The sequence below is a fragment of the Centroberyx affinis genome, unplaced genomic scaffold (genome assembly GCF_046629955.1).
Source record: "Centroberyx affinis isolate AG114_WGS23_722 - 3 ecotype Tasmania unplaced genomic scaffold, CSIRO-AGI_Caff_v1 ptg003436l_1, whole genome shotgun sequence".
Taxonomy (NCBI): Eukaryota; Metazoa; Chordata; class Actinopteri; order Beryciformes; family Berycidae; genus Centroberyx; species Centroberyx affinis.
The window spans coordinates 35,171-49,520 of NW_027281408.1; the positions used below are offsets into that span (position 1 = coordinate 35,171).

At 40.3% G+C, this 14,350-nt stretch overlaps 1 protein-coding gene across 1 annotated transcript; it reads right to left on the reverse strand.

The window, feature by feature from the left end:
- Positions 1 to 289: 289 nt before the first annotated feature.
- Positions 290 to 12,949, reverse strand: LOC139661022 (neuroblast differentiation-associated protein AHNAK). Its single transcript, XM_071539336.1, has 5 exons — positions 12,798 to 12,949; positions 9,265 to 9,318; positions 8,978 to 9,098; positions 8,304 to 8,473; positions 290 to 7,865 (listed from the first exon to the last, which is right to left on the reverse strand). Exons 2-5 carry the CDS (start codon positions 9,265 to 9,267, stop codon positions 768 to 770), a joined length of 7,392 nt encoding a protein of 2,463 aa, XP_071395437.1. The 5' UTR covers positions 9,268 to 9,318; positions 12,798 to 12,949; the 3' UTR covers positions 290 to 767.
- Positions 12,950 to 14,350: the final 1,401 nt, after the last annotated feature.

Here is a 14,350-nt window from a genome sequence, read left to right on the forward strand (position 1 = left end):
ATTTCTAAATTTGTAACTGTAAATTGTTACACATTACTGTAAAGCTTTACTGAGTCTACCTAATGCATTACCAATGCTTTACTGACTCGGCCCAATGCATTACCACCCAACACTGGTGCAGGAAAACTACTTTGATGGCTGGTGCTTTTCAAATTATCCACACAGTCTAGTTAGCAGTAAGCACCACTGAATCACTGAATTTTAACTTAGCCTACATCATTTGCTTAAAAATGTTGAAGCAAACACCCATGTTAATATTACTTTAATTGAATTCATCAATATAGGATCTACATCCACATCAAATATCAAATATACTGGGTTTCAAAAGTGGGTATACAATTTTTAATAATGATAATGGAAAAAAAGCTTGATAATTTTAGTCATTTTTACAAAATAATTAAATATCAAATTGACAATATTAAACATTTAAACATTTATTTATACTACAAATTAGACTTAATGTTACTTTTGAAACAGGTTGTATAGGACAAATACTCATCATTACAATGTGTACAATATATTATATTTACATAGAAAAGAAGTGCAAGTGTGCTGCATTGTAACAGATATTGTTTTGCATCATTACAAAGGTAAAGGCATGGGTTTAAGTACAAAAAATCCCCTCAATGAGGCAGAACGTTACATATTTCATTAAAAAAAAAACATAAGATTCAGCAGCATAAATCACAATAAATAAACCCAATAAAAAAAGCACACTAAAAGAAAACATTTGGTATCTCCTTCTGAACACATCATTGGTCTGAATCCTATATGAGGTTGGAAAAAAAGAATGTTGACCCTTTTAGCTCATTTGCATCTGGAACTTCAAGGTCCACATTTGATGGATTAAAGTCAACTCTTCCAAGTGTGTTGTATTTGCGATTTGGCATTTTTCCATTTTGTGCTTGTTTGGGGAAGACAGTGACATAGTATCCGTCTGTGTTGTCATGTACTTTTCGTTTTGAATCTTGTGAAAAAATTGGCAAACGCATGTCAGTTACAGGCTGCTTTACACTCTGGTGCTTTGAATGTACATCAACATCAGCAACTGGGATTTTTCTGTGATGTTTGTGGTCCCTAAGGTCAAAATCAGTACCTGAGGTGGAGATTCCATAGCTGGGGACTGGTGCTTTCAGATTTGTTCCACTGTGGACATCTGGTATTTCTGCCATGGTGAGATCCAGTTTTGAACCTCTGGCTCTAAGAATATGATCCTTCCCCGTGAAGTCATCAATGTTGAGATCCGCACGGGTGAGATCAATACTGCCTAGACGATTCAAATCAGAATCCACGAGAGGGTGGCTGGACCTTGCTTTGGTTTTTGCTGACTTTCTACCAGTGTGACGCAATTTGACATCTGCATCTATGTCCAAGTCAGGCATTCTCATATTTGCTCCTGTGATATCTGATCTACGATTCTTATGGGAGGGCCTTTTGTACTTCAGTGAAGGAGCATCAATGTCAAACTCTGGAGCTTTGAGATTAAGTTGTGGGCTCCGGATATCTGCTTTGGGCATGCTGAGGTTAACATTTGGAGAACTAACCTTTGGACCTGTGACATTTCCCTTCATGTCTGGTGTTTTAATATTTACTTTTGCATTTGGAGGAGATATATCCAGGTCTGCAGCTCTCAGAGGTGCACCAAAGTCAATATCAGACCCTGTCCTATTAAGATCTGGGCTCCCAAACTGAGGCAACTTAAAGGAAGGAAGTTTGAATTTTTTGTCTTGCAAATCAAGATCACTTTGGGGAACTTGGATGTTTCCTGAGGGAACATTCATGTCAATGCCTGGACCTCTAATTCCTGCTTTTGCTTTAGGGGTTGTAAAGTTCATGTCTGGTCCCTCTATATTACCATTTATTCCAAGATCAGGACCTTTTAGACCAGAAGCCCCAAACTTTGGCATTTTGGGCATTTTCAGTTTTCCTGAAGGAGAGCCGATGTCCATATCTGGTACATCCACATCAAATTCAGGGGCTCCTAGGTCAACTGCTGGTAAGTCTGGAGAATCCATGGAACCCTTTAGATTTGGTGCTTTGAGGCTCAAGTTGGGTGTGTCAATTTCACCTTTTGGTAGTGAACCAGAAAGCCCAAACCTAGGCATTTTTGGCATTTTCATCTGACTAGATGGAGCATTGATATCAATATCAGGGACATTGATGCCAGCTTTTGGTCTCTCTAGCGTTGGTACTCTTAGTCTGCCTGATGGCAAACTGACATCTGGAGCATTCAGGTCTAGTTTGGGGCCTTTAAGATTGGCATTAGGCAAATCCAAATCTGGCAAATTTAGTCCAGGGCCTTTCAATTTAGGGAGATTAATGTCTGGTGTATTTGCTTTGGGTCCAGAGAGACTTAGGTCTGGCATATTTAAACTTGGCATTTTGAATTTTCCTTTTGGACCATCAACATCAACATTTGGGATATTTAGGTCAGGCCCCTGTAGGTTCCCATCTATGTCAACATTGGGGCCTTTTGGGCTGGAGATGTCAAATTTAGGCATCTTCAGTTTGGGCATTTTGAACTTTGTGTTGGGCGAACCAATGTTCACATTTGGAGTATTCACATCTAACTTGGGAGATGTAAGGTTCATGTCTGGTAAATCCATGTCAGGGGTATTAATTCCACCCTTTATCTTTGGAGCTTTGAGACTCAAATCTGGTGTTTTCAGTTCTGTATTTATGTTCAAATTTGGTCCTTTTGATAATGTGGCATCAAGATCAGGTGAGTTGAAGTCAAACTTAGGGCCATCTAACTTTGGACCAGAAAACCCTAAATCAGGCATTTTCAAATTTGGCTTTTTGAGTTTTCCTGATGGGCTGCCAAAATCAACATCTGGCATTTCTAAACCAGCTTTGGAACCTTTGAGGTTGACATTGGGTGCATCTATGTCTGGGCCATCTAATTTGCCATCAATGTCAGGTCCTTTTAGACTTGGGAAGCTAAATTTAGGCATCTTCAATTTGGGCATTTTGAACTTTGCTTTTGGCGAACCAATGTTCACATCTGGAGTATTCACATCTAACTTGGGAGCTTTAAGGTCCATGTTTGGTAAGTCCAAGTCAGGGGCATCAATTCCACCCTTTATCTTTGGAGCTTTCAGACTCCAATCTGGTGTTTTCAGATCTGTATTCATGTCAAAATTTGGCCCTTTTGGCAATGTGCCTGAAAGATTAAATTTGGGCATTTTGAGTTTACCTGAAGGAGCATCAATATCCAAATCTGGGGCTCTGAGCTCTGTCATTGGTTTTGTCAGTGTTGGCATTTTCAGTTTACCTGACGGCATGTCAAAGTTGATGTCTGGGGTATTGAGGTCTAGTTTGGGGCTTTTGAGGTCAACATTGGGCATGTTCAGGTTTGGTGGACTTATTCCACCACTGAGCTTAGGACCAGAGATATCTAGGTCAGATGACGCGAGGTCAAAGCTAGGGCCATCTAACTTTGGAACAGAAAGCCCCAAATCAGGCATTTTCAAGTTTGGCGTTCTGAATTTTCCTGATGGGCTACCAAAATTAACATCTGGCATTTCTAAACCAGCGTTAGTACCTTTGATGTTGGCATTGGGTGTGTTGATATCTATGTCTGGGCCATCTAAGTTGCCATCAATGTCAGGTCCATTTAGGGTTGGGAGGCTAAACTTGGGCATCTTAAATTTGGGCATTTTGAACTTTGCTTTGGGTGAACCAATGTTCACATCTGGAGTATTCATGTCTAACTTGGGAGCTTTAAGGTCCATGTTTGGTAAGTCCAAGTCAGGGGCATCAATTCCACCCTTCATCTTTGGAGCTTTCAGACTCAAATCTGGTGTTTTCAGATTTGTATTCATGTCAAAATTTGGCCCTTTTGGCAATGTGCCTGAAAGATTAAATTTGGGCATTTTGAGTTTACCTGAAGGAGCATCAATATCCAAATCTGGGGCTCTGAGCTCTGCCTTTGGTTTTGTCAGTGTTGGCATTTTCAGTTTACCTGACGGCATGTCAAAGTTGATGTCTGGGGTATTGAGGTCTAGTTTGGGGCTTTTGAGGTCAACATTGGGCATGTTCAGGTTTGGTGGACTTATTCCACCACTGAGCTTAGGACCAGAGATATCTAGGTCAGATGACGCGAGGCCAAAGTTAGGGCCATCTAACTTTGGACCAGAAAGCCCCAAATCAGGCATTTTCAAGTTTGGCTTTTTGAATTTTCCTGATGGGCTACCAAAATTAACATCTGGCATTTCTAAACCAGCGTTAGGACCTTTGATGTTGGCATTGGGTGTGTTGATATCTATGTCTGGGCCATCTAAGTTGCCATCAATGTCAGGTCCTTTTAGGGTTGGGACGCTAAACTTGGGCATCTTAAATTTGGGCATTTTGAACTTTGCTTTGGGTGAACCAATGTTCACATCTGGAGTATCCATATCTAACTTGGGAGCTTTAAGGTCCATGTTTGGTAAGTCCAAGTCAGGGGCATCAATTCCACCCTTCATCTTTGGAGCTTTCAGACTCAAATCTGGTGTTTTCAGATTTGTATTCATGTCAAAATTTGGCCCTTTTGGCAATGTGCCTGAAAGATTAAATTTGGGCATTTTGAGTTTACCTGAGGGAGCATCAATATCCAAATCTGGGGCTCTGAGCTCTGCCTTTGGTTTTGTCAGTGTTGGCATTTTCAGTTTACCTGACGGCATGTCAAAGTTGACATCTGGAGTATTGAGGTCTAGTTTGGGGCTTTTGAGGTCAACCTTGGGCATGTTCAGGTTTGGTGGATTTATTCCACCACTGAGCTGAGGACCAGAGATATCTAGGTCTGGTGACTTGAGGTCAAAGTTAGGGCCATCTAACTTTGGAACAGAAAGCCCCAGATCAGGCATTTTCAAGTTTGGCTTTTTGAATTTCCCTGATGGGCTACCAAAATCAAAATCTGGCATTTCTAAACCAGCTTGAGGACCTTTGACATTGACATTGGGTGTGTTGATATCTATGTCTGGGCCTTCTAAGTCACCATCAATGTCAACATCTGGCCCTTTCAGGCTGGGGAGGTTAAATTTAGGCATCTTCAATTTAGGCATTTTGAACTTTGCTTTGGGTGAACCAAAGTTCACACCTGGAGTCTTCACATCTAAGTGTGGAGCTTTAAGGTCCATGTTTGGTAAGTTCAAGTCAGGGGCATCAATTCCACCCTTCATCTTTGGAGCTTTCAGACTCAGATCTGGTGTTTTCAGATCTGTATTTATGTCCAAGTTTTGTCCTTTCGGCAAGGTACCAGAAAGCCCAAATTTAGGCATTTTAAATTTAGGAGTATCAATTTTCATGTCAGGAGCATTCAAGTCGATATTTGGTTTCTTAAGTGTGGGTACTTTGAATTTACCCGAGGGCATATCTAACCTTACATCTGGAGCAGTAAGGTCAAGTTTGGGTTGGTTCAGGTCCATCTCAGGCAAAGTCAAATCTGGGGAACCAATAGCCCCTTTAAATTTGGGAGCTGAAAGATCAAAGTCTGGAGTCTTTAGCTCACCATCAGGCCCTTTCACATTTGGTCCTGACAATCCAAAATCTGGCATTTTAAAACTCGGCATCTTGAATTTTCCTGATGGACCTCCAATATCAGCATCAGGAATTTTCAAGTCTGTCTTTGGACCTTTGAGATTCAGTGATGGTGCATCAATGTCAAACTCTGGCTTTGATGAATCTACATTAAGACTACCTGATGGCAATCTTAAGCCTGGTCTGTTTAGATCTCCATCTACATCAATGTTTGGTCCTTTTGGACCTGATAGGTCGAAACTGGGCATTTTCAGCTTCGGCATTTTGAATTTTCCTTTGGGTGAACCAAGGTTCACATCAGGAGAATGCAGGTGTAAGTTAGGAGCTTTGAGATCCATGTTCGGTACATTCATGTCAGGAGCATCTTTTTTCTTTGGTAATGTGCCAAAGAGTTTGAATTTTGGCATTTTAAGCTTACCAGAGGGAGCATCTGCATCAAGGTTTAATTTACCAGAAGGCATATTAATGTCCACATCTGGGGCATCAAGGTCTACCTTGGGGTCTTTGAGATCAATATCAGGCAAATTAATGTCTGGGGGATTTAACCCCTTTTTAAACTTGGGGGCAGAAAGATCCAAGTCTGGAGCCTTTAACTCATAGTCAGAGCCATGCACTTTTGGCCCAGACAGCCCAAAGTCTGGCATTTTAAATTTTCCAGATGGGCTTCCAATATCCATGTTAGGCTTTTTGAGGTCAATTGAGGGCACATTTATGTCAACATTTGGTTCTGCTATTCCAGTGTTGAACTTTGGTGTTGCCAAGCTCAGATCTGGTCCCTCTAGATCTCCATTGATACCTGGACCTTGAGTACCCGAAAGATCAAATTTGGGCATTGTGAACTTTGGTGCTTTGAATTTGCCTGATTGGGCTTTGATGTCAACCTCTGGGGTGTCAATGTCCAATTCTGGTGCTTTTAGGTCAACTTTGGGTAGATTTATATCAGGTGCATCAATCTCACTTTTTATCTTGGGGGTTTTGAGACTTAAGTTAGGTATTTTAACATCAGCTTCACTATTCAGATCTGGTCTTTTGCCTGAGACCCCAAATTTGGGCATCTTAAATTTACCAGATGGGGCATCCACATCTAAATCCGGAGCTTTAAGGTCAATTCGTGGTTTCTTACATGACACTTTGACTTCACCTGAAGGCATGCCAATGTCGGGACCGTTGAGATCAAGTTTTGGGCCTTTAAAATTGGGAAGATTGCACTCTGGCATATCAATCTGTGGTGCAGATACATCGAGGTCTGGTGTTTTCAACCCAAAGTCAGGGGATTTAATACTTGGTCCCGAAATCCCTAAACCTGATGGTAACTTTACATTGGGTAAATTCATGCCAGGAGTATCAATGGAAGGTGTTTTTAGTCCAGTCTTTACTCCAATATCAAGGTCAATATCTGATCTTCTTGAAGATTTGCCAGACAGCCTAACCATAGGTAATTCCACATAACTGGAAGGATCGTCCACATTTAGGTCAGGGTTCTTTATTTTCTTGGAAGACCTGACACTGATTTTACCTGAGGGCACATCTGGTACACTTGTATCTGGTGTCTTGACCTCACATTCTGGACCACTTACAGCGGGTCCAGAGAGACCCAGTTCTGGCAGTTTAAATTTTGGCATTTTGAAGTTTGTTCCTTCAATATCCACTTTTGGAACACTGATGTCAGAAGTTGGGCCAGTGATATTCCCCTCATGTGGATTTATCCCCATGTTAGGAATACTGACATCTGGAACTCTTAAACCCATGTCTGGCAGTTTCAAATCAGCTTTTTGCAAAGCTGTATCAATGTCTGGAGCCCTGAAAGTTCCACTATTCTCCAATCCAATTTGCGGTCTTTCAAGATTTGGTACTTTCAAGTCAATGTTTGGCACTTGTACACCAGCTTTGGTGTTTACATCTGGACCCTCTGGTAATGTCCCCGACAGTTGGAGATCTGGGACATTTAGTTGTGAACTTCTCGCATCTACATTCAATCTTGGTACCTGAATAGTTCCATTGTCAGCTGGCAGGTGCAAGCCAAGACTAGATGGAAGGTTCAGACCGCTGCCATTAGCATCACCCTCTAATGCTCCAGTCTTTGCAGCAGAAAATGTGACGTCACCAGATTCTAAAGCAATAGGAACGTCTGTGCTCGGTTTCTTTGTTTTCAGAACTCCAAAGTCCACTCCAAGGCGAGGCAATCCAATGTCGTCTTTAAGGCTGAACTTGGATGAGTCTGGTACAGTTTGCTTGACTTTCAACTCCCCATTCCCCATTATGCCTCCCTCTGCACCAGGGGAGTCATCCTTAATGAACTTCTTGATTTTGGCATTGTACAGTTTGCTGTAGGAATCCTTCAGCATCTGGAAAAATAAACCACAGCTTGGTGAGGTGGATTTCACCATAGTGTATATAATTAGTCAGCGTTTCCCCTGTAATTGTTCTGTAGCAGAGTTGGTTTGGGGTCATTTGGACTGCAATTTTGTTTCTACTGCAGGTTGCAGCACAAAAACTATTCTTATTTGGATTTCTTTTATTATAAAGGCACTATTTCAAATAAGAATAGTTTTTGTGCTGCAACCTGCAGTAGAACCTGCAGTAGACTCATTTTACATTTTCTCTTGCAGTGGTGGTTTTCTTGCTGTGGTGGACCACCACTGTTGCATGAAAGGTCGCATAAAAAATGCAGTCATTAATTCATTAATTCATTAATTCATTAATTCATCCATCCATCCATCCATCCATCCATCCATGCTCTCAGTCAGTTGTATCTAACTTGAGGAGATATGTATTCCACCTACCTCCTCTGGACTCTTGGTACATTTGTCCAGATTGTTGAGGCTCTTGCTCAAGTTATTCTTGGTGAGGACTTGGACCTTGTCATTAAACGGCTCCATCAGCCTCAGTACTTTCAACACATCTTCTTTTGACAGTTCATCAAAATTAATCGCTGCCCCCACAATTTCATCCCCTGAAAAAGAAAAATCACGTGTTCACATAAAAAAGCAACACATTACAGGATATTTCTTGGACGCTCTTATCCAAGGCCATTCAGAGGACCATGAGTGTGAACATATTTTAGCATGGGTGGCCTTAGTGGGACTCAAACCCTGAGATTGTTATTGCTGTATTTGGCCCATTGTGTAAAAAGACGGCAAAACGACAAATTAGGATTAACGAGATTAAGCAGCAAAGCAACCAAGTTTTTCACATTTGGATGTTCTCAGAAAACTTTTGAAAATAACTAATTTATGGTATTTTGACAATGATCTTGGTTAGGACTTGGTCTAAAATGTGTATGGTTAGCCCAACCTTGGATTTGAGTCAGATGTACAATAGGTTACTTCAATCTATAAATCATATTCTTGTATGTAACAACTATGCAAACTCTAGAAGTTCGGAGACTTTGTCTTTCACTTTCAAGACAGTCAAGTGCAATACCAAAAAAGGTGCAGTAACAGCTTGAGGGTCATACCTTCCCTGAGTCCCTGATTGGTTGAGGAATTGCCATCGATGCTGGAGATGACCAATCCGCCCTCCTCTGATTCCTCCAGTGTCAGGCCCTCAGAGAGGCTCCTCCCTCTGCGGTGTGACAGCTGCAAGGAGACATTTGAAAATGGAGTTTAAAACAGCAGCACTCCTCCATAAGAGGAGCTCTGAAAAACATTAGGCTACTCAATCCAAACTTGACTTGGAATATCATAGTAATTATCTTCTCATCATTTTCAAATCTAAATAAAACAATCTGTCACTGTTTCATACCATGATCCTTGTGTTGCTGCCTCAGTGGCATATAATAATCCCTTTGCACTAAACCTGCAGGAGGAAATAAACAATAAAACGTTTAATCAACAGATACAGCCATTATGACATGTGGGAACATAATATAGCTCTATATGTTTATCTTATAACATATATAACACATCTTAAAGCTTACACTGCAAAATAAACAAAATAGTAGGAACATTAGCAGGTCTTAGCAACCAGGTGAAAAGCTCTGATCACACAGTGGTTTCACCTATTTAATCCAGTTGACAATAACGGAAAGGAAGGTGTAGATGAAGGGGAGGTAACAAGATAAAGGCAGATTTTTAAGCCTTGAAACCACAGATTACAAAATAAGGTTAAATTCAAAATTAGGGAGATGTTCCTGATGATTTGAATGAATCTATTACTAGAAATCTAAAAAAATAAAAATAAAAAAAATAAACAAACAGCAGAAACCACAAACAGTAGAAGCAGGGGACATCGGTGGTTAGAGACCCACTTATGTATGCAAATAAACAGATGACTGGCACCCAGGTAACTAGGCAGTTGCACCTTTCAGGTATTCCAGTTATGGCCTTGGGGCCATAACTTGGGAAAACCAGGAACAGGTTTATCCAGCACACTACGAACAAGTGTTCTGTTGTTGGGTGTTTCCTTTTTGTAAGCACAAAGTCAAAGTAACCACACCTACCACTTTCTAGTACAGAAACTCTGACACGGCACTGGCAGACCTCCAGTGAATCTGTTACAGTATGTTCTATCAGGCCCTGTCATTAATTTAATTCATGCAAGGTGAGCTGGATGAATGAATGTGTGTGCTAGATTCAGCATCACCACCTAGTTGCAGTTTCACACTTCCACACATCAAAATAACAGTATAAAGATGTGGAGTAAAAACGTTCCTTTACTAAACCAATACATGTTTCAACAGTGTACAAACAGAGTATTTCCCCTGTATTCATTCAGCAGCAGTATGTCATCATAGCAAGAAAATCACCACTGCTAGAAAAAATATTAAATTAAAATAACAGTGTGGTGTAGCCAAATTTTCCTCGAATATTAAAAAGTGTAGTCTTAATGTTTGGAATTAATGTTTTTATCATGATATTCAAAGAACAATGTTTTAGTGATGAAACTTGCACTAGAACCATAAATAAAAACTAAAACTAAAATTGCCCCCAAGTGCCTACACTACATAACATCACATACCAAACTGATGGTCATTTCCACGCTTCCATTTAATTTATATGCAAAGTAAACATTTAAATAACAGAGAAACTGAGCTTGCATAAGTATTCAATCCCTTTGCGTTGTTTGGGATAAATTGCCAAACTGGCAAAACTTTGCTCAACATTTTTTTTCCATCTTACTCAAATATTAAATACTTAGATTGTACTTAGTGGTTCTGAACAATGTTTTCCTTTCTTTGTTGCTATTAAAGCAGAGTCCAGGTCCCTTCACTAGATCTTACTGGGATTTTAGGATGGAGGCTGAACTCTCCATCAGAATACTTAAGCAATGTGTGGGATATGTGGCTCATTTATGGATGAAAATAAAAACCATCGCACTCCCATCTCAGTTTGGGAAAATACAGAATTTTAAATATTTGGAGGTTTTCATGTCCAATTTCTCCATTGACTTTCATAGTAAAATGGACTGGACAACCCACAGAAGCTGCACCTTCTGTATTTTAATTTATACTGTTTGGAAAGGGATGATTTATACTTTCTTTTAAACCTCAACAACTGGACTATAAAGTCCTATAATGTAATGTTCTGATGGAGACTCCAACAATCCGATTAAGTCCCATTAAGATCTGGTGAAGGGACATTAGCAACAAAGGCATTTTTTTTTTTTTTTTTAAAGTTTGAAAGGAAAACATTAAATATAAATATGTACAAAAATAAGATCTGAGTAACAGATTATTAGAAATGTTGAGCAGATCTTTGCTAGTGTGACAGTTCAGCCCAAAAGAATACTTATGCAAAATAGATCTCTTCTCTATTTTTTACTTTCACATACATTTCTAATAATTTGTTTTCTCTTTGATAAATCGTCAGACAGAAAAATAACTTTATGACATGCCATTTTCATTGCACATTGTATTTTTTTTTTATTCAATTGTTTAGTAATGTTTGATTTTGTAAATTAATTCTTCATTTAAAGGCCTCATGTATCACCTAATGGATCACCCAGCTAAAGAAATTCATTATTCATCATTCATCTTAAGTTTCAGTGTGTGTGTGTGTGTGTGTGAGTATGTGCTTGCGTGTCTACAGTACTGTGCAAGTCTTAGGCACATGTAAAAAAAAAAATATCAAAAATAATGAAAAGTTTCGAAATATAAAAAACACACTATAAAGAGCAATCTACTGACACACTAATGCAGAAAACAAATACACATCTAAGACTAAATTGTTAGTGAGTTTTTAGTGTTTCAGAGGCTTTTTGGGGTAAAAACACTGAATACTTGGATTTTTGTGGCATGAAAATGGTCAAATTTTAACTGTAAAATATCTGTATCAGTCTTCACAAAGCCGTATCAGTATGTGCAATCTAATATTCATAGTATACCACAGATTTAGGACTATAAGGCTGCAACCTTACCTGCACTGCACTGACATGTTTGCACATCATATACTGCATTGCTGCTAATGTCTTACACAAACTGTTTACTGACTGCACTGCCACTTTAAAGTCACAACTCTACACACATACAAGGACCTATGCTCAGTTTCATATCCAGAGACACCTAAGACTGAGATCCATGCACACACACAATACGCCTAATGCCTTACTTCCTTTTCCATTCCTATTTATCCTTTTTACTTATATTTGATATTTTTATATTTATATTTTCTTCCTCCTATGTAGCTTGGTACAGCACACTGAAACTTGTTGTACATGTACAACGACAATAAAGGTATTCATATTCTTATGGCGGGCAAAGTCCCTCTCCACTGTATGTGAATCCTGTTGTTTCTGTAGTGTGTATCTGTATGTGTATGGATTCTGAACAGCTGTCAGTATGTCTCCAAGATGAATTCCTGCATATTTATCGTGTGAAACCGAACACTAACATGACTCTGATTCTTGGCGTTTACATTACGCAGTACTCCGAATGACTTTTCAACAAAGGTGGCTAATTTCCCACCGAGAAAGTTACACATTAAACACATTAAACCCTCTACAGATCAGCCAAAATAAACAATATCTTTCAGTAATGACAGACGGAAATGAAAATACAGTATGAAGTCAGTAGCAGCTGGACTCAAAGTGCAGCTTGTCCTTGCCTACTCATGCATCGCACAAGTGTTCCTCAGGTATTTTCTCTACAGCAATGCCAAAACTGTGAGGTGTGCAAGGTAGAAGCCGAGGCTCGACGGAGACCACCGGGGCGATGACATCACTGTGAACTCCCTACATGCAACACTGTGGTCCACTGTGGACCGAGCGACCCATGACACCAGACGGAACGAAGTCCACAGCTGGAAAGAATTACAAATGATAACTCAAATGCATCTTACCTTGTGGTCCATCAGGCAGGTGTTTGACCGTCTGACTTCCCTGTGTGTGTGTGTGGGTGTGTGTGTGTGAGTGTGTGTGTGTGTGGGAGTGTGTGAGTGTGTGTTCTGCAGTCCCAGCTCAGCGTTATCAGTCCATGCTGTTTGCTCTGCGGCTCCTTCCAGCGGTGACTGCCGACCCGGAGCTCCAGTCGGGGAACGGGATCGCAGAATAAGCGGACAAACAGGTTCCACCTCGAAAACATCCCGCCTCTGTCTTGCCGTGGACACACCCACACACACACACACACACACACACACACACACACACACACACAGAAACAAACACACACCTTGAATGTCTTGCAGCTGATGGCATCACACACATGCACACACACCCTCATGCAAACACACCTTGACGATCCCACCTGTGGCAGTCATATACATATCCACACACACACACACACAAAACATACACAAACTCTGTTGGTCATATGCAAACACATTGACACATGCCCACACATATATGTACACAAAAACACACACACAGTCTTGTATTCCATCCAGAGTGAGGACCATCCATTGACTACATTTATTCCCTATCCCCTGACCTCAGTCTAATTCTAACCTTAACCCTAAAACCAAGTCCTAACCCTAAAATAAAAAATAAAAAAAAACCCTAAAATCAATTCACAAAAATGTCCTCACACCGGTCCTCACAAGGACAGCAAAACAAGCACACCAGCTCCAGGTCAGACTGTCGAAACCTCGTCTTTCAGGAACCGAGACAGAGAGAGGAAACCAAAAAAAACAAAAAACAAAACATAAACATAACACTCCCCATATCAACAAGGGGGAAGGGAAGGGAGGGAAAGTGCGGTGTTCATGTGAGAAAAATGCCGACCTGTGCCAAGGGAGCGGTGGAGAGGTGGAGGGGTGGAGAGGTGGAGAGGTGGAGAGGCGGAGAGGTGGAGAGGTGGAGAGGCGTTCACTGCCATGAGTCACTTTGATTACAAGGCTCCGGTTGGACACAATGACGGCTGCCTGTGTGAATCTAGATGGATCTAAAGAAAAAAAAATTATATAAGCCGTCCTGCAAGGGCGTGGCTGCTGCTGCAAATACACACTGATTTGATCAATTAAGTTACATAAGAACGATTGTTTTCAGGGACAGAACACAGACAGGACAACTATGTTTACAGCCAAAGAAGACATTTTTATTATTCATTATTATTAAAACCTATTATCTTGGAACTTAAACATAAGTGCGTGTGTTGACCCACACTGGAAATCACAAAAAAAAAAAACAATCTTCCCAGAATTCTTCTTTCACAACATTTAGATGTGAAATGTGTTCAAATCCATAAACATGAAAATATCACACATATTGCACCTACAGTAGTTCTAATGTATTCGATGGCTTTGAGTCGTTCAATATGACAACATTGCACAAATTCAAAATAATTCACTTTGTCCTTTCAGTGGATATTTGAATGTAAATATGCTTTAAAGTCCATGTAGTATATACATCCTGGAACATGCCAGTGTGTAACAGCCTTGATGTTAAAACGTGTCAG

Bases quoted from the DNA above. Each gene is read 5' to 3' on its own strand.
- LOC139661022 (XM_071539336.1), bottom strand. The intron at 8,474-8,977 runs GTATGACCCTCA...TTTCTTTTTCAG, and splicing joins CAATCAGGGACTCAGGGAAG to GGGATGAAATTGTGGGGGCA. The intron at 7,866-8,303 runs GTAGGTGGAATA...TTATTTTTCCAG, and splicing joins GTACCAAGAGTCCAGAGGAG to ATGCTGAAGGATTCCTACAG.